This window comes from Oncorhynchus clarkii, chromosome 9 (assembly GCF_045791955.1).
Source record: "Oncorhynchus clarkii lewisi isolate Uvic-CL-2024 chromosome 9, UVic_Ocla_1.0, whole genome shotgun sequence".
NCBI classification, from domain to species: domain Eukaryota; kingdom Metazoa; phylum Chordata; class Actinopteri; order Salmoniformes; family Salmonidae; genus Oncorhynchus; species Oncorhynchus clarkii.
The window spans coordinates 7,941,594-7,961,593 of NC_092155.1; the positions used below are offsets into that span (position 1 = coordinate 7,941,594).

The window sequence follows — 20,000 nt, forward strand, 5'->3', positions numbered from 1 at the left end:
ATATCACAATACCCCATAATGACATCACAATTCCCCATAATGACATCACAATACCCCATAATGACAAAGTGAAAACATATATATATATATTTTTTTTTGAAAATGTATTTACATAAGACCGTTTGCTATGACTCCAAACTCCAAATTGAATTCAGGTGCATCCTGTTTCCATTGATCATCTTTGAGATGTTTCTACAACTTGACTTGAGTCCACTTGTGGTAAATTCAACTGAAGGAACAGGATTTGGTCAATATAAGGTCCCACAGTTGACAGTGCACGTCAGAGTAAAAACCAACCCATGAGGTCGAAGGAAATGTCTGCAGAGCTCCGAGACAGGATGGTGTCGAGGCACAGATCTGGAGAAGGGTAAGATAAAATGTCTGCAGTATTGAAGGTCCCCAAGAACACAGTGGCCTCAATCAATCTTAAATGGAAGAAGTTTGGAACCACGAAGACTCTTCCTAGAACTGGCAGCCCGGCCAAACTGAGCAATTGAGGAATAAGGGAGGTGACCTAAACGATATCTGCAGCATTTAAGGTCATAATATACAATAATGTGACATGGAGACAGAATCTGGTGTATCTCCTAACGTCGTAGTGTACAAGACGGCAGGTGTTTACATAAAAAGTAGCTACAAATATTCACATTTCATGAAAAACTTAAAATAAATAGTTTCAACGGTATTGATGGTGTTGAAAAACTGTAAAAAATAAATAAAAACTGGAATATATGGAATACACCGCCAAATTAATACCACACACACACACACACATAAACACACTCACTGACACAGACACACATAAACACACTCACTGACACAGACACACATAAACACACTCACTGACACAGACACACACATAAACACACACACACACACACACACATAAACAGACACACACACACACACACACACACACACACACACACACACACACACACACACACACACACTCACTGACACATACAAACACACACTCACTGACACAGACACACACATACACACACACACACACACACACTCACTGACACATACACACACATAAACACACAAACACACTCACTGACACATACACACACATAAAAACAAACGCACTCACTCACTGACACAAACACACACACACACACACACACTGACACATACACACATACACATACACACACAGTCGAAAAAGCTGTTAGGCGGCATTTATACAGGCAGACCAATTGCTGATATTTTTGACCAATCAGACACAGACACACACACACACACACACACACACACACACACACACACACTGCAGTACTTACTCCGTAACCTCCTCAGTGACAGTGTGTTCCACCTGCAGTCTGGAGTTGACTTCTATGAAGTAATGTCTCCCGTGTTTATCTACCAGGAACTCCACAGTGCCCGCATTCTCATAGCCGACCTGTAGGGGGAGATATAACAGACACCTGTTAGCATTCTCATAGCCGACCTGTAGGGGGAGATATAACAGACACCTGTTAGCATTCTCATAGCCAACCTGTAGGGGGAGATATAACAGACACCTGTTAGCATTCTCATAGCCAACCTGTAGGGGGAGATATAACAGACACCTGTTAGCATTCTCATAGCCAACCTGTAGGGGGAGAAATAACAGACACCTGTTAGCATTCTCATAGCCGACCTGTAGGGGGAGATATAACAGACACCTGTTAGCATTCTCATAGCCGACCTGTAGGGGGAGATATAACAGACACCTGTTAGCATTCTCATAGCCGACCTGTAGGGGGAGATATAACAGACACCTGTTAGCATTCTCATAGCCAACCTGTAGGGAGAGATATAACAGACACCTGTTAGCATTCTCATAGCCAACCTGTAGGGGGAGATATAACAGACACCTGTTAGCATTCTCATAGCCGACCTGTAGGGGGAGATATAACAGACACCTGTTAGCATTCTCATAGCCAACCTGTAGGGGGAGATATAACAGACACCTGTTAGCATTCTCATAGCCAACCTGTAGGGGGAGATATAACAGACACCTGTTAGCATTCTCATAGCCGACCTGCAGGGGGAGATATAACAGACACCTGTTAGCATTCTCATAGCCAACCTGTAGGGGGAGATATAACAGACACCTGTTAGCATTCTCATAGCCGACCTGTAGGGGGAGATATAACAGACACCTGTTAGCATTCTCATAGCCGACCTGTAGGGGGAGATATAACAGACACCTGTTAGCATTCTCATAGCCAACCTGTAGGGGGAGATATAACAGACACCTGTTAGCATTCTCATAGCCAACCTGTAGGGGGAGATATAACAGACACCTGTTAGGTTTCTAACATGTTTATAACATGTTTATAACAGGTTTATAACAGGTTTATAACAGGTTTATAACAGGTTTAGAACAGGTTTAGAACAGGTTTAGAACAGGTTCAGAACAGGTTCAGAACAAGTTTGGAAAAACAATTTTTGTTCCAGATTCATCTCTCCCTCTCTCCCTCCCACTCTATCTATTTCACTCTCTCTCTCCATCCCGCCCTCTCTCTCTCTCTCTCTGTCCCTCTTTCCCACCCATCCTCCCTCCCTCTCCCCCTGTCAGTAGGAATTGAGTATAATCTGAGCCAAATGTCAAAGTAATCTGATCCAATTTCTTTTCACACACACGCATACACACTTAGTTTGATCCAATTTCTCTGTGCAATTCATCGCTGCATGCTACATAATCCTATCCATGACAAGCATTGCCAAGAGCAGAAACACACACACGCACACACACACACAAATCCACACATAAGTGTGCTCATGTCAATATGCCGACACATAATTTCTAGGAATCTGTTCAATTTTATCGCCTCTATTCTGTCGCTATTGAAAGGTAAGAGGAGAGCAGGAAAGAAAAGGAGGGGGTTGGAGAGGGGAGGTGAGAAGGTTGGAGAAGAGACAGAGATGAGAGGTTGGAGAGGGGAGGTGAGAAGGTTGGAGAAGAGACAGAGATGAGAGGTTGGAGAGGGGAGGTGAGAAGGTTGGAGAAGAGACAGAGATGAGAGGTTGGAGAGGGGAGGTGAGAAGGTTGGAGAAGAGACAGAGATGAGAGGTTGGAGAGGGGAGGTGAGAAGGTTGGAGAAGAGACACACATGAGAGGTTGGAGAGGGGAGGTGAGAAGGTTGGAGAAGAGACACACATGAGAGGTTGGAGAGGGGAGGTGAGAAGGTTGGAGAAGAGACACACATGAGAGGTTGGAGAGGGGAGGTGAGAAGGTTGGAGAAGAGACAGAGATGAGAGGAGTGAAGATATAGAGGCAGATGGTTGTGGTTAGGATGGAGAGATGGAGAGATGGAGAGGTAGGGTAGGTAGAGAGAGAGATGGAGGGATTGAAGGATGGAGAGGTAGAGGTAGGGTAGGGTAGGTAGAGAGAGATGGAGGGATGGAGGGATGGAGAGGTAGAGGTAGGGTAGGTAGAGAGAGATGGAGGGATGGAGAGATGGAGAGGTAGAGGTAGGGTAGGTAGAGAGAGATGGAGGGATGGAGAGGTGGAGATGTGGAGAAGTAGAGAGGTAGAGAGGGATGGAGAGGTGGAGATGTAGATAGGTAGAGAGAGATGGAGGGATGGAGAGGTGGAGATGTGGAGAAGTAGAGAGCGATGGAGGGATGTAGAGGTGGAGATGTGGAGATGTAGAGAGGTAGAGAGGGATGGAGAGGTGGAGATGTAGATAGGTAGAGAGAGATGGAGGGATGGAGAGGTGGAGATGTGGAGAGGTAGAGAGAGATGGAGGGATGGAGGGATGGAGAGGTGGAGATGTGGAGAAGTAGAGAGGTAGAGAGGGATGGAGAGGTGGAGATGTAGATAGGTAGAGAGAGATGGAGGGATGGAGAGGTGGAGATGTGGAGAAGTAGAGAGAGATGGAGGGATGGAGAGGTGGAGATGTGGAGATGTAGAGAGGTAGAGAGGGATGGAGAGGTGGAGATGTAGATAGGTAGAGAGAGATGGAGGGATGGAGAGGTGGAGATGTTGAGAGATAGAGAGAGATGGAGGGATGGAGGGATGGAGAGGTGGAGATGTGGAGAGGTAGAGAGGTAGAGAGAGATGGAGGGATGGAGAGGTGGAGATATAGAGAGGTAGAGAGATAGAGAGAGATGAAGGGCTGGAGAGGTGGAGATGTAGAGAAGTAGAGAGAGGTGGAGAGGTGTAGATGTAGAGAGGTAGAGAGAGAGAGAGAGAGAGGGGGGGAGGCGAGAGCGAGAGAGAGAGAGAGAAAAACAGGGACAGAAAGAGCGAGAACGAGAGTAAGGAAGAAAATTAACTTAACCAAACCCTGTGTTTGAGAATCACTGTGCAGAACTGTTGTCACCATAGCAACCCGCCTTATCAACCCGTCAAATAAAACAACATGAAACATGGTTTCCATGGTGATACGCTATAATGTATACGTTATCTTCATCTGCATTCGTTTCATTGGATTTTATTATTCCATACTTTTGTTTTCCTTCTTGTGATCATGTTTTTCTTTCTCATCTCTTGACGCTCTCTTTCTCTCTCTGCCCCTCTCACCCTCCCTCTCCCCTCTCCCTCTCCTTCCCTCGCCTTCCCTCTCCTTCTCCCTCTCCCCCCTCCTCTCCCTCTCTGACACACCAGACCTAATGACACAGGCACAAACATAGAAAAGTGAGAATGGCGCTGGACTGAATAGTGCTCGTGACCAATGTGTTTTTATGTGTTTTTCTTCACAGATCATTTTCTCTATTTTTTTATATTTCTGACATTGTTTCCAATGAACGAAAAGAGCTTCTGGACATACTGCTCGCCCTAATCCCCAGAGACGGCGATATCGAGGCTGACATGAGGGCACCCTGATGACCTACAGTGGTGAGTAAATAATAACCCTCTGTTCTATTGGCGAATGGACAATCACTGGAGAATAAACTGGACGAGCGACGTTCGAGACAACCACTATCAACGGAACCGGAAGAAACTGTCCAATGTTTCTCGGAAACTTGGCTGAACAAGGACATGGATAATATTCCAGCTGGTGTTTCTACGCATCGTCAGAACAAAACAGCAGCGTCATTAACAACAGGTGGTGTTTCTATGTCAGAACAAAACGGCAGCATCGTTAACAACAGGTGGTGTTTCTATGTCATAACAAAACAGCAGCGTCATTAACAACAGGTGGTGTTTCTACGCATCGTCAGAACAAAACGGCAGCATCGTTAACAACAGGTGGTGTTTCTACGCATCGTCAGAACAAAACAGCAGCGTCATTAACAACAGGTGGTGTTTCTATGTCAGAACAAAACGGCAGCGTCATTAACAACAGGTGGTGTTTCTATGTCAGAACAAAACGGCAGCATCGTTAACAACAGGTGGTGTTTCTATGTCAGAACAAAACAGCAGCATCGTTAACAACAGGTGGTGTTTCTATGTCAGAACAAAACAGCAGCATCGTTAACAACAGGTGGTGTTTCTATGTCAGAACAAAACGGCAGCATCGTTAACAACAGGTGGTGTTTCTATGTCAGAACAAAACAGCAGCGTCATTAACAACAGGTGGTGTTTCTATGTCAGAACAAAACAGCAGCATCGTTAACAACAGGTGGTGTTTCTATGTCAGAACAAAACAGCAGCATCGTTAACAACAGGTGGTGTTTCTATGCATCGTCAGAACAAAACGGCAGCGTCGTTAACAACAGGTGGTGTTTCTATTCATCGTCAGAACAAAACGGCCTCATCGTTAACAACAGGTGATGTTTCTACGTCAGAACAAAACGGCAGTTTTGGAAAGAAGGCTCGAGGTTGTGCTCACCTGAATTAGAATACCTCATGGTAATTTTACCTAGAGGGTTTTCATTCATATTTTTTTTGTAGCTGCCTATTTACACCCACAGATTGATGCTGGCACTAAGTCCGCTTCTCAACTAGCTGTATAAGGCCACAAGCAAACAAGAAAAAGCTCATCCAGAGGCGTTGCTCCTAGTGGCCGGGGACTTTAATGCAGGGAAACTTGAATCCGTTTTTACTTCATTTCAACCAGCATGTCACCTGTGCAACTAAAACAATACAAATCTTTACTCCACACACAGAGATTGGCACAAAGCTCTCCTTCTCCCTCCATATGGGCAAATCTGACCATAACTCTATCCTTCTCTATTCCTGATTACAAGCAAAAACTCCCCACAGTGACCGTACGTACATACCCCAACCAGAAGACACTAACCCGGAACCTTATAAGAAATCCTGCTACACCCTCCGATGGAGCATCAAACAGGCAGTGTCCATACAGGACTAAGATCAAATCCTACAATACCGGCTCTGACACTTGTCGGATGTGGCAGGGCTTAAAAACTATCACGCATTACAAAGGGAAACCCAGCCGTGAGCTAACCAGTGACGCGAACCTACCAGATGAGCTAAATGCCTTCTATGCTCGCTTCGAGGCAAGCAACACCAAACCATCCATGAGAGCACCAGCTGTGTGATCACGCTCTCTGTAGCCGATGTGAGTAAGACTTTTTAAAAAGGTTAACATACCTTAAGGGAACATTTCGGCATTTCGTGTATGATCAGTGAGAAAGTCCATATTGCAAATGTACGGTCCCTTACTAGACGTCCGAAATCGTTTGTAAAATTCGCGGTCGGCGTCGGGCCGTGCGGTAGGGCCAGACCTACCGGGAAGTCATCAAATGAACTTTGTCGGACATTCGGTTTCCGTTTTAAAAAATAAACAAGTTTTTGACCGTTTTTCCGCTGTCCCGGAATTTCCCACAAGAGGGCATACGGAATCATATGGCAATTTGGCAAAACATCACGAATCACGACGGGGCCTTATCTCGAAAACGGAAAATATTTCGAAGCCGAAACTCGGTGAGCGTAGGTTTGGCATAATGGGCAGTTGGCCCCGAACAAGATGGCGTCTAGGCCTCGACGGTTTTTGAGTTATGGCCGTTTTTCTGGGATTAAAGGTCCTAAATGGAAATAGAGAAATTATTTTTCCACTTCAGGTCAAAGTCAAGGAGCCTCCGGTGTCAATAAAAAAAAAAACAGCCATTTATCTATCGTCATTTAAGAGAAACGGAACAATGACATCTTGGTGATGGTCACAAATAGGCGTTTTTTTTTTTCAACGGTTACAGATCCAGTTGCAGGGTGTTCATACGAATCTTTTTAAAGTGTGCTGCGGAGCTCTGCGACATTTCTGTGATTTTCTATGATTTTCTGAAATAACACACACATACTAAACCCTCCGTAAATAACTCAGTTCTTAACGTAAAGACTTAAAACTCAGGATTCTGTAAAAGCATACCCCAATGAGGATATGTGGTTAATTATAGCTTCCTGTGCCAACCGGAAGTGCCTTAAATGGTGTCTCAGGGGCTGTTTCGAAGGGTTAAAAAAGTCAGATCTGTCCAAAACTTCATATATGTGATTAGGCAACCCCCATGAACTGTAAATCAGTCATTTTTCCCCAAAAAAATCAAAGGAAAAAAAAATCACACTAAAACACAACTTGAATGGAGGGACGTATTGGGGTGCGTAGAGACAGACAGTGGCTGCAATAGTTAGCTTTGTTGGAGCTAAAAAAGAACCGTCAGACCTAGAGTTCCGAAACTTTAGAAACCTGTTCTAGACCTCCGGTCGATGGTGCGTGGTGAGTTACGTGGCTCTAGACGGTTCTCGGACCGAGAAACAGCTTCGTACATTTGCAATACCTTCAATTCATTTTGACCATTACGAAAATGACGACGTTTAGAAAAGTCTCAGAGACGCAAGGCTAGGTGCATTGAAACCGGCTCGGCCCATAGAGACGGACCCCAACGTTTCTGTCCGATAGCTCGTTCAAGGACCCCGTAGGAAGGCATGGAAAATAGTGGATTTTCAGCACCAATTAGGGTTTTTCTCGGACGCCAAATGACCTATCGAGCCGAAACTCGGGATTCGGGGTCGCCTCACATAGGACTTCACATAATGTCCGAACTGGACCCGCAGCTAGAACGTAACTATGTGTTTTACCTTTTTATTATGTTTTAAACTAAAGGCGCTGTGAATTATGGGACTGCTCTGACATATGTGATAGTTGGCTTCTAAATGATTAGGAAAAAGTGGGTTTGGTGTCATAATGACATCTAATTGACTGATGGACACTGACTTGCTAGTTGACTTTTGTGCATTTGCAATATGTTTAAACAGAGAGGGACCATCACCAAAATGGCATTCTGAAATCAACACAAAAAATGGCATCACCATAGTCTCCAGACTGTGCTAAGTTCAACGAGCTATCCGCCTTGACCGTAGCTCGCTCGGTGTAAGTGCAACGACCATTAGAAAAGTAGGCCCAAAATGAAGCCTGCCCCACAATGTCATTTGCTTTTGGGTGACAGTGAGAGAACCGTTTAGGTGAGAAGAAAAATTACACCACATGAATGTTCCTAAGGTCCTCCCGATCCGTGCAAGCCTAACCTTGACCGTGTGGCATTAACCCTTAACAGTAAAACAGTGTTTTTTGATCTCACAGAATGCAGTGTCATCTCTCCCCATAGGAATACATTGCCTGCACCCCTAATTTCAACCTGAAGTCTATATGGGTTATGAATGCCGTATGAACCTGTCTTCGGTACCAGTCCATCAGGCCACTATGAGGTCTACCTGTGTTGATTCTGAGCTTCCTGGACCAACCGGAAGTGGTTAAAATGCCCCTAAAAGTGTTTACCCATACCCTGCCTGCAGTTTGACAGACATAGTGCATTCAACCCTGTGTAAATCAGTCAGTTCTTAACGTAAGGACTTAAAACTCAGGATTCTGTAACAACATACCCCAATGAGGATATGTGTTGATTTATAGCTTCCTGTGCCAACCGGAAGTGCCATAATTGGTGTCTCAGGTGCTGTTTCGAAGGGTTAAAAAAGTCTGATCTCTCCAAAATTTCATATGTGTGATTAGGGAACCCCCATGAACTGTAAATCAGTCATTTTTCCCCAAAAAAATCAAAGGAAAAAAAAATCACACTAAACACAACTTGGATGGAGGGACGTATTGGGGTGCGTAGAGACAGACAGTGGCTGCAATAGTTAGCTTTGTTGGAGCTAAAAAAGAACGGTCGGACCTAGAGTTCCGAAACTTTACAATCCTGTTCTAGGCCTCATGTCGATAGTGCGTGGTGAGTTAGGTGGTTCTAGAAGGTTCTCGGACCGAGAAACAGCCTCGTACATTTGCAATACCTTCAATTCATTTTGACCATTACAAAAATGACGACGTTTAGAAAAGTCTCAGAGACGCAAGGCTAGGTGCATTGAAACCGGCTCGGCCCATAGAGACGGACTCCGACGTGTCTGTCCGATAGCTCGTTCAAGGACCCCGTAGCAAGGCATGGAAAAAAGTGGATTTTCAGCACCAATTAGGGTTTTTCTCGGACACCAAATGACCTATCGAGCCGAAACTCGGGATTCGGGGTCGCCTCACATAGGCCTTCACATAATGTCCGAACTGGACCCGCAGCTAGAACGTAACTATGTGTTTTACCTTTTTATTATGTTTTAAACCGAAGGCGCTGTGAATTATGGGACTGCTCTGACATATGTGATAGTTGGCTACTAAATGAGTAGGAAAAAGTGGGTTTGGTGTCAATTGATATCCATTTGGTGTCATAATGACATCTAATTGACTGATGGACACTGACTTGCTAGTTGACTTTTGTACATTTGCAATATGTTTAAACGGAGAGGGACCATCACCAAAATGGCATTCTGAAATCAACACAAAAAATGGCATCACCATAGTCTCCAGACTGTGCCGAGTTCAAGGAGACGCCCCGCTTGACCGTAGCTCGTTCTGAGTGCAGCAAACTTGAAAAAAAGAAGGCCCAAAATGAAGCCTGCACCACAATGTCATTTGATTTTGGGTGGCAGTGAGAGAACCGTTAGGGTGAGAAGCACAATTCCACCACATGAATGTTCCTAAGGTCCTCCCGATCTGAACAAGCCTAACCTTGACCGTGTGGCATTAACCCTTCACAGTAAAACAGGGTTTTTTGATCTCACAGATTACAGTGACATCTCTCCCCATAGGAATACATAGCCTGCACCACAAAATTCAACCTGAAGCCTATATGGGTTATGAATGCCGTATGAACCTGTCTTCGGTACCAGTCCATCAGGCCACTATGAGATCTACCTGTGTCGAATCTAAGCTTCCTGGAGCAACCGGAAGTGGTTAAAATGCCCCTAAAAGTGTTTACCCATACACTGCCTGCAGTTTGATAGACATAGTGCATTCAACCCTGTGTAGATCAGTCAATTCTTAACGTAAAGACTTAAAACTCGGGATTCTGTAAGTGGCTATGTAAATCAAGACATGTGTTTACTTATAGCTTCCTGTGCCAACCGGAAGTGCCTTTAATTGGGTCACACTCTCTGTTTCGAAGGGTTAAAAAAGTCACATCTCTCCAAAACTTCATATGTGTGACTAGGTAACCCTTCTGAACTGTAAATCAGTCATTAATCCCAACAGATGTCAAAGAAAAGCTCCCTCACACACACACAGGAAGGATGGAGTGATAAAGTGCGGTGCTTAAAGACACAGAGAGCAGGAAATGGCATTACCATAATCCCTAGGCCGTACCGAGTTCAGCGAGATATCCCGCTTGACCGTAGCTCGCTCGGTCTAGGCGCAGCGAGCATTAGAATAGTAGGCCCAAAATGAAGCCTGCACCACAATGTCATTTGCTTTTGGGTGACAGTGAGAGAACCGTTAGAGTGAGAAGAAAAATTGCACCACATGAATGTTCCTAAGGTCCTCCCGATCTGAACAAGCCTAACCTTGACCGTGTGGCATTAACCCTTAACAGTAAAACAGTGTTTTTTGATCTCACAGATTACAGTGTCATCTCTCCCCATAGGAATACATTGCCTGCACCCCTAATTTCAACCTGAGGCCTATGTGGGTTATGAATGCCGTATGAACCTGTCTTCGGTACCAGTCCATCAGGCCACTATGAGGTCTACCTGTGTTGATTCTAAGCTTCCTGGACCAACCGGAAGTGGTTAAAATGCCCCTAAAAGTGTTTACCCATACACTGCATGCAGTTTGATAGACATAGTGCATTCAACCCTGTGTAGATCAGTCAATTCTTAACGTAAGGACTTAAAACTCAGGATTCTGTAACAGCATACCCCAATGAGGATATGTGTTGATTTATAACTTCCTGTGCCAACCGGAAGTGCCATAATTGGTGTCTTAGGGGCTGTTTCGAAGGGTTAAAAAAGTCTGATCTTTCCAAAACTTCATATGTGTGATTAGGCAACCCCCATGAACTGTAAATCAGTCATTTTTCCCAAAAAAATTCAAAGGAAAAAAAAATCACACTAAAACACAACTTGGAAGGAGGGACGTATTGGGGTGCGTAGAGACAGACACTGGCTCCAATAGTTAGCTTTGTTGGAGCTAAAAAAGAACCGTCGGACCTAGAGTTCCGAAACTTTAGAAACCTGTTCTAGACCTCCCGTAGATGGTGCGTGGTGAGTTACGTGGCTCTAGAAGGTTCTCGGACCGAGAAACAGCCTCGTACATTTGAAATAACTTCAATTCATTTTTGCATCACGAAAATGACGACATTTAGAAATGTCCCAGAGTCGCAAGACTAGGTGCATTGCAAACGTCTCGGCCCATATAGACAGACCCCAACGTTTCTGTCCAATAGCTCATTCAAGGACCCCGTAGCAAGTCATGGAAAATAGTGGATTTTCAGCACCAATTAGGGTTTTTCTCGGACACCAAATGACCTATCGAGCCGAAACTTGGGATTCGGGGTCGCCTCAGCTAGGCCAACACATAACATAAGAAATGGACCCGCAGCTAGAACGTAACTACGTGTTTTATGGTTTTTTTATGGTTTGAACCGAAGGGGTTGTGAATTTTGGGCCAGCTCTGAAGTATGTAATAGTTGGCTACTAAACGAGTTGGAAAAAGTGGGTTTGGTGTCAGTTTGTATCAGTTTGGTGGTCAGAATGATATCTAATTGACTGATGGACTCTTGTCCACTTGACTCTTGTACATTTGCAATATGATCCTATAGTGAAAAAACATCACCAAAAGCGACATTCTGAAATCAACCCAAACGAGCGATTGAGATGACCCAGAATCACTGCAAAGCCATCCCGAGTTCATCGGGCCAGTCAATTTCACATTCCTGCAAGATTTTTATAGCATGACAAATTCGTGATGGTACCTGCCCTTTAAAACATATTGCAAATGCACAGTGACTTTGAAAAAGTAAGGAAACATAAACAAAAAAAATCTAAAATTTTTTTGGGGGGATGACCAGTTGCATGTGCATTTGCAATATGATTCTATAGTGAAAAAACATATTGCAAATGCACAGTGACTTTGAAAAAGTAAGGAAACATAAACAAAAAAAATCAAATTTTTTTGGGGGGGGATGACCAGTTGCATGTGCATTTGCAATATGATTCTATAGTGAAAAAACATATTGCAAATGCACAGTGACTTTGAAAAAGTAAGGAAACATAAAAAAAATCTAAATTTTTTTGGGGGGGATGACCAGTTGCATGTGCATTTGCAATATGATTCTATAGTGAAAAAACATATTGCAAATGCACAGTGACTTTGAAAAAGTAAGGAAACATAAACAAAAAAAATCTAAAATTTTTTGGGGGGGATGACCAGTTGCATGTGCATTTGCAATATGATTCTATAGTGAAAAAACATATTGCAAATGCACAGTGACTTTGAAAAAGTAAGAAACAAAAAAAAATACATCTAAAAAATTTTGAGCATGACAAGTTCGTGATGGTACCTGCCCATTGAAACATATTGCAAATGCACAGTGACTTTGAAAAAGTAAGGAAACATAAACAAAAAAAATGTAAATTTTTTTGGGGGGGATGACCAGTTGCATGTGCATTTGCAATATGATTCTATAGTGAAAAAACATATTGCAAATGCACAGTGACTTTGAAAAAGTAAGAAACAAAAAAAAATACATCTAAAAAATTTTGAGCATGACAAGTTCGTGATGGTACCTGCCCATTGAAACATATTGCAAATGCACAGTGACTTTGAAAAAGTAAGGAAACATAAACAAAAAAAATCCAAAATTTTTATTTTTGGGTGACCAGTTGCACGTGCATTTGCAATATGATTCTATAGTGAAAAAACATATTGCAAATGCACAGTGACTTTGAAAAAGTAAGGAAACATAAAAAAAATCTAAATTTTTTTTGGGGGGATGACCAGTTGCATGTGCATTTGCAATATGATTCTATAGTGAAAAAACATATTGCAAATGCACAGTGACTTTGAAAAAGTAAGGAAAAATAAACAAAAAAAATCTAAATTTTTTTTTGGGGGATGACCAGTTGCACGTGCATTTGCAATATGATTCTATAGTGAAAAAACATATTGCAAATGCACAGTGACTTTGAAAAAGTAAGGAAACATAAAAAAAAAAATCTAAAATTTTTTTGGGGGGATGACCAGTTGCATGTGCATTTGCAATATGATTCTATAGTGAAAAAACATATTGCAAATGCACAGTGACTTTGAAAAAGTAAGAAACAAAAAAAAATACATCTAAAAAATTTTGAGCATGACAAATTCGTGATGGTACCTGCCCATTGAAACATATTGCAAATGCACAGTGACTTTGAAAAAGTAAGGAAACATAAACAAAAAAACATCAACACATTTTTTGGGTAACCAGTTGCATATTTTAGATCACAAGATGACAAAGGTATAGTTTGAGCAAAGTAAAGCTTGAATTTTGAGCATGACAAATTCGTGATGGTACCTGCCCATTAAAACATATTGCAAATGCACAGTGACTTTGAAAAAGTAAGAAACAAAAAAAAATACATCTAAAATTTTTTGAGCATGACAAATTCGTGACGGTACCTGCCCATTGAAACATATTGCAAATGCACAGTGACTTTGAAAAAGTAAGGAAACATAAACAAAAAAACATCAACACATTTTTTGGGTAACCAGTTGCATATTTTAGATCACAAGATGACAAAGGTATAGTTTGAGCAAAGTAAAGCTTGAATTTTGAGCATGACAAATTCGTGATGGTACCTGCCCATTAAAACATATTGCAAATGCACAGTGACTTTGAAAAAGTAAGAAACAAAAAAAAATACATCTAAAATTTTTTGAGCATGACAAATTCGTGACGGTACCTGCCCATTGAAACATATTGCAAATGCACAGTGACTTTGAAAAAGTAAGGAAACATAAACAAAAAAACATCAACACATTTTTTGGGTAACCAGTTGCATATTTTAGATCACAAGATGACAAAGGTATAGTTTGAGCAAAGTAAAGCTTGAATTTTGAGCATGACAAATTCGTGATGGTACCTGCCCATTAAAACATATTGCAAATGCACAGTGACTTTGAAAAAGTAAGAAACAAAAAAAAATACATCTAAAAATTTTTGAGCATGACAAATTCGTGACGGTACCTGCCCATTGAAACATATTGCAAATGCACAGTGACTTTGAAAAAGTAAGGAAACATAAACAAAAAAACATCCAAAACATTTTTGGGTAACTTTGACTTTTGACTTCCTATGAAATCATATTGCAAATAGACAAATCATATTCCTTATGCACAAGTAAAAAAAAAAAAATTATGATAATAACATTTTACAAAAGTATATTCATACACTTCTTACACATGATTAATTGTCTTAAAATCGAAACAATTTCGAAAAACGGTCCAGAAAGCACTTTTTTTAGTTTTTAAAGTTTAAAAAAAAAATCAAATTTTCGACTTTTGACTTCCTATGAAATCATATTCCAAATGGAGAAAACATATGCCTTATGCACAAGTAAAAAAAAAAAAAAAAAAAATGATAATAAAGTATGACTAAAGTATGTTGATAAAGTTCTTATACATGTGTAATTGACACAAAAATTGAAAGAAATTTGAAAAACGGTCCAAAAGGACATTTTTTAAGGATGTGTGAAGTTTTTTACCAAATTTTGACATTTTTGACTTTTGACTTTTGACTTCCTATGAAATCATATTCCAAATGGAGAAAACATATGCCTTATGCACAAGTAAAAAAAAATAAAAAATAGGATAATAAAGTATGACTAAAGTATGTTGATAAAGTTCTTATACATGTGTAATTTACATAAAAATTGAAAGAATTTTGAAAAACGGTCCAGAAAGCACTTTTTTAAGGATGTGTGAAGTTTTTTACCAAATTTTGACATTTTTGACTTTTGACTTTTGACTTCCTATGAAATCATATTGCAAATGTACAAAACATATGCCTTATGCGCATGTAATTAAAAAAAAAAAAAATATGATAAAAAAATTGGACAAAAGTATATTCATACAGCTCTTACACATGTGTAATTGACAAAAAAATCGAAAGAATTTCGAAAAAAGGCCCAGAAAGCACTTTTTTAAGGGGTGAAAAGTTTTTGAAAAAAATATCCTTTTTTCAAAAATTTTCTTTTGGATGTTGACTTGGGTTACATTTCCAATATGAAAAACCCCGGTGGAGCGCACTCGCCCCCTGTTGGATTTTTGAGGTGTTACAATTGGCAATTGCCATATGGCATTTGCCATATACTTTACACGAATCAACGCCGCTTTGGGTGGTATTGGACATCGTGTATATGGTTTGTCCAATGCCAATATCTTGCCATTCATTTTTGTACAATTCAGGGGGGTATTCCCTTACATTCACAAGGCCGCAGGGCCAGACGGATTACCAGGACGTATACGCTGAGCATGCGCTGACCAACTGGCAAGTATCTTCACTAACATTTTCAACCTGTCCCTGTCCCAGTCTGTAATACCTACATGTCTCAACCTGACCCTGTCCCAGTCTGTAATAACTACATATCTCAACCTGTCCCAGTCTGTAATACCTACATGTCTCACCCTGACCCAGTTTGTAATACCTACATGTCTCAACCTGACCCAGTCTGTAATACCTACATGTCTCAACCTGACCCAGTCTGTAATACCTACTTTTCTCAACCTGTCCCTGACCCAGTCTGTAATACCTACATGTCTCAACCTGACCCAGTCTGTAATACCTACATGTCTCAACCTAACCCAGTCTGTAATACCTAGATGTCTCAACCTGTCCCTGACCCAGTCTGTAATACCTACATGTCTCAACCTGACCCAGTCTGTAATACCTACATGTCTCAACCTCTCCCTTACCCAGTCTGTAATACCAACATGTTTCAAGCAGACCACCATAATCCCTGTGCCCATCATTAAGTTTGCTACGTTGCGACAGCGGTGGGCCTGATCACCGATGACAATAAGTGTGTTGCCAGGATAACAACCTCTCCCTCAATGTCATCAAGACAAAAGAGCTGATCGTGGACTACAGGAAACAGAGGTCGGTCTGATCACGCCCCCATTCACATTGACGGGGCTGTAGTGGAGCGAGTCAAGAGTTTCAAGTTCCTCTGTGTTCACATCACTAAGGATCTGTCATGGTCAGAAACACACCAACACAGTCGTAAAGAGGGCACGACAATGCATCTTCCCCCTCGGGAGGCTGAAAAGATTTGACATGGGCCCTCAGATCCTCATAAAGTTCTACAGCTGCACCATTAACAGCATCTTGACTGGCTGCATCACCGCTTGGTATGATGACTGCTTGGCATTTGACCTCAAGGCGCTACAGAGGGTAGTGTGTACAGCCCAATACATCACTGGGCAGCTCCCTGCCATCCAGGACTTCTATACCAGGCGGTGTCAGAGGAAGAACCAAAATGTTTTCAAAGACTTCAGCCACCCAAGTCATAGACTGTTCTCTCTGCTACCGCACAACATGCAGTACCGACACATCAAGTCATAGACTGTTCTCTCTGCTACAGCACAACATGCAGTACCGACACATCAAGTCATAGACTGTTCTCTCTGCTACAGCACAACATGCAGTACCGACACACCAAGTCAGAGACTGTTCTCTCTGCTACAGCACAACATGCAGTACCGACACACCAAGTCATAGACTTTTCTCTCTGCTACAGCACAACATGCAGTACCGACACATCAAGTCATAGACTGTTCTCTCTGCTACAGTACAACATGCAGTACCGACACATCAAGTCATAGACTGTTCTCTCTGCTACAGCACAACATGCAGTACCGACACATCAAGTCATAGACTGTTCTCTCTGCTACAGCACAACATGCAGTACCGACACACCAAGTCATAGACTGTTCTCTCTGCTACAGCACAACATGCAGTACCGACACATCAAGTCATAGACTGTTCTCTCTGCTACAGCACAACATGCAGTACCGACACACCAAGTCAGAGACTGTTCTCTCTGCTACAGCACAACATGCAGTACCGACACACCAAGTCATAGACTGTTCTCTCTGCTACAGCACAACATGCAGTACCGACACATCAAGTCTGGAACCAACATGATCCTGAACAGCTTCAACCCCCAATCCATAAAACTGCTAAATAGTTAGTTAAATAGTTAGTTAAATAATGAGTTAAATAGTTAGTTAAATAGCTAGCTAAATGGTTAGTTAAATAGTTAGCTAAATTGTTTGTTAAATAGTTAGTTAAATAGTTAGCTAAATAGTTAGTTAAATAGTTAGTTAAATAATTAGTTAAATAGTTAGTTAAATAGTTAGCTAAATAGTTAGTTAAATAGTTAGTTAAAATAGTTAGTTAAATAGTTAGTTAAATAGTTAGTTAAATAGTTAGCTAAATAGTTAGTTAAATAGTTAGTTAAATAGTTAGCTAAATAGTTAGTTAAATAGTTAGTTAAAATAGTTAGTTAAGTAATTAGTCAAATAGTTAGCTAAATAGTTAGTTAAATAGTTAGCTAAATAGTTAGTTAAATAGTTAGCTAAATAGTTAGCTAAATAGTTAGTTAAATAGTTAGCTAAATAGTTAGCTAAATAGTTAGTTAAATAGTTAGCTAAATAGTTAGTTAAATATTTAGTTAAATAGTTAGTTAAATAGTTAGCTAAATAGTTAGCTAAATAGTATGTTAAAATAGTTAATTAAATAGTTAGCTAAATAGTTAGTTAAATAGTTAGCTAAATAGTTAGTTAAAATAGTTAGTTAAATTGTTAGTTAAAATAGTTAGTTAAATAGTTAGTTAAATAGTTAGCTAAATAGTTAGTTAAATAGTTAGTTAAATAGTTAGCTAAATAGTTAGTTAAAAAGTTAGTTAAAATAGTTAGTTAAGTAATTAGTCAAATAGTTAGCTAAATAGTTAGTTAAATAGTTAGCTAAATAGTTAGCTAAATAGTTAGCTAAATAGTTAGTTAATTAAATAGTTAGTTAAATAGTTAGTTAAATAGTTAGCTAAATAGTTAGCTAAATAGTATGTTAAAATAGTTAGTTAAATAGTTAGCTAAATAGTTAGTTAAATAGTTAGCTAAATAGTTAGTTAAAATAGTTAGTTAAATAGTTAGCTAAATAGTTAGCTAAATAATTAGTTAAATAATTAGTTAAATAGTTAGTTAAATAGTTAGCTAAATAGTTAGCTAAATTGTTAGCTAAATAGTATGTTAAAATAGTTAGTTAAATAGTTAGCTAAATAGTTAGCTAAATGATTAGTTAAATAGTTAGCTAAATAGTTAGTTAAATAATTAGTTAAATAGTTAGCTAAATAGTTAGCTAAATAGTTAGCTAAATGGTATGTTGAAATAGTTAGTTAAATAGTTAGCTAAATAGTTAGTTAAATAGTTAGCTAAATAGTTAGTTAAGTAGTTAGTTAAATAGTTATCTAAATAGTATGTTAAAATAGCTAACCAAATAGCTAGCCGGGTCCTTTTTGCACAAACTATTTTAATTTGATACTAACTATCTTTGACTCATCACATTCGCTGCTGCTGTTTACTATCTATCCGGTTGCCTAGTTACTTAATTTCTAGATATGTCTACCTCGATATCTATATCTACCTCAACAACCTAGTTCCCCTGCGCATGGACTCAGTATCCTGTGTATAAAGCCATGTAATCATTACTCAGTACTGGTACCCTGTGTATAAAGCCATGTAATCATTACTCAGTACCGGTACCCTGTATAAATCCATGTTGTCATTACTTAGTACTGGTACCCCCTGTATAAAGCCATGTTATCATTACTCAGTACTGGTACCCCCTGTATAAAGCCATGTTATCATTACTCAGTACTGGTACCCCCTGTATAAAGCCATGTAATCATTACTCAGTACCGGTACCCTGTATAAATCCATGTTGTCATTACTTAGTACTGGTACCCCCTGTATAAAGCCATGTTATCATTACTCAGTACCGGTACCCCCTGTATAAAGCCATGTTATCATTGCTCAGTACTGGTACCCTGTGTATAAAGCCATGTTATCATTACTCAGTACTGGTACCCCCTGTATAAAGCCATGTTATCATTACTCAGTACTGGTACCCCCCTGTATAAAGCCATGTAATCATTACTCAGTACCGGTACCCTGTATAAATCCATGTTGTCATTACTTAGTACTGGTACCCCCTGTATAAAGCCATGTTATCATTACTCAGTACTGGTACCCCCTGTATAAAGCCATGTTATCATTGCTCAGTACTGGTACCCTGTGTATAAAGCCATGTTATCATTATTCAGTACTGGTACCCCCTGTATAAAGCCATGTTATCATTACTCAGTACTGGTACCCCCTGTATAAAGCCATGTTATCATTACTCAGTACTGGTACCCTCTGTATAAAGCCATGTTATCATTACTCAGTACTGGTACCCCCTGTATAAAGCCATGTTATCATTACTCAGTACTGGTACCCTGTATAAATCCATGTTGTCATTACTCAGTACTGGTACCCCCTGTATAAAGCCATGTTATCATTACTCAGTACTGGTATCCCCTGTATAAAGCCATGTTATCATTACTCAGTACTGGTACCCCCTGTATAAAGCCATGTTATCATTACTCAGTACTGGTACCCCCTGTATAAATCCATGTTATCATTACTCAGTACTGGTACCCCCTGTATAAATCCATGTTATCATTACTCAGTACTGGTATCCCCTGT

The 20,000-nt window shown here is 40.5% G+C and overlaps 1 protein-coding gene across 1 annotated transcript in view; it reads right to left on the reverse strand.

The window, feature by feature from the left end:
- Window positions 1-20,000, reverse strand: part of LOC139415808 (pyruvate carboxylase, mitochondrial-like) — a 403,045-nt gene that overhangs the window by 316,493 nt on the left and 66,552 nt on the right. Inside the window, exon 9 of the mRNA XM_071163915.1 lies at window positions 1,290-1,408. Coding sequence (XP_071020016.1) covers window positions 1,290-1,408 — 119 coding nt within the window. The remainder of the gene's footprint in view (window positions 1-1,289; window positions 1,409-20,000) is intronic.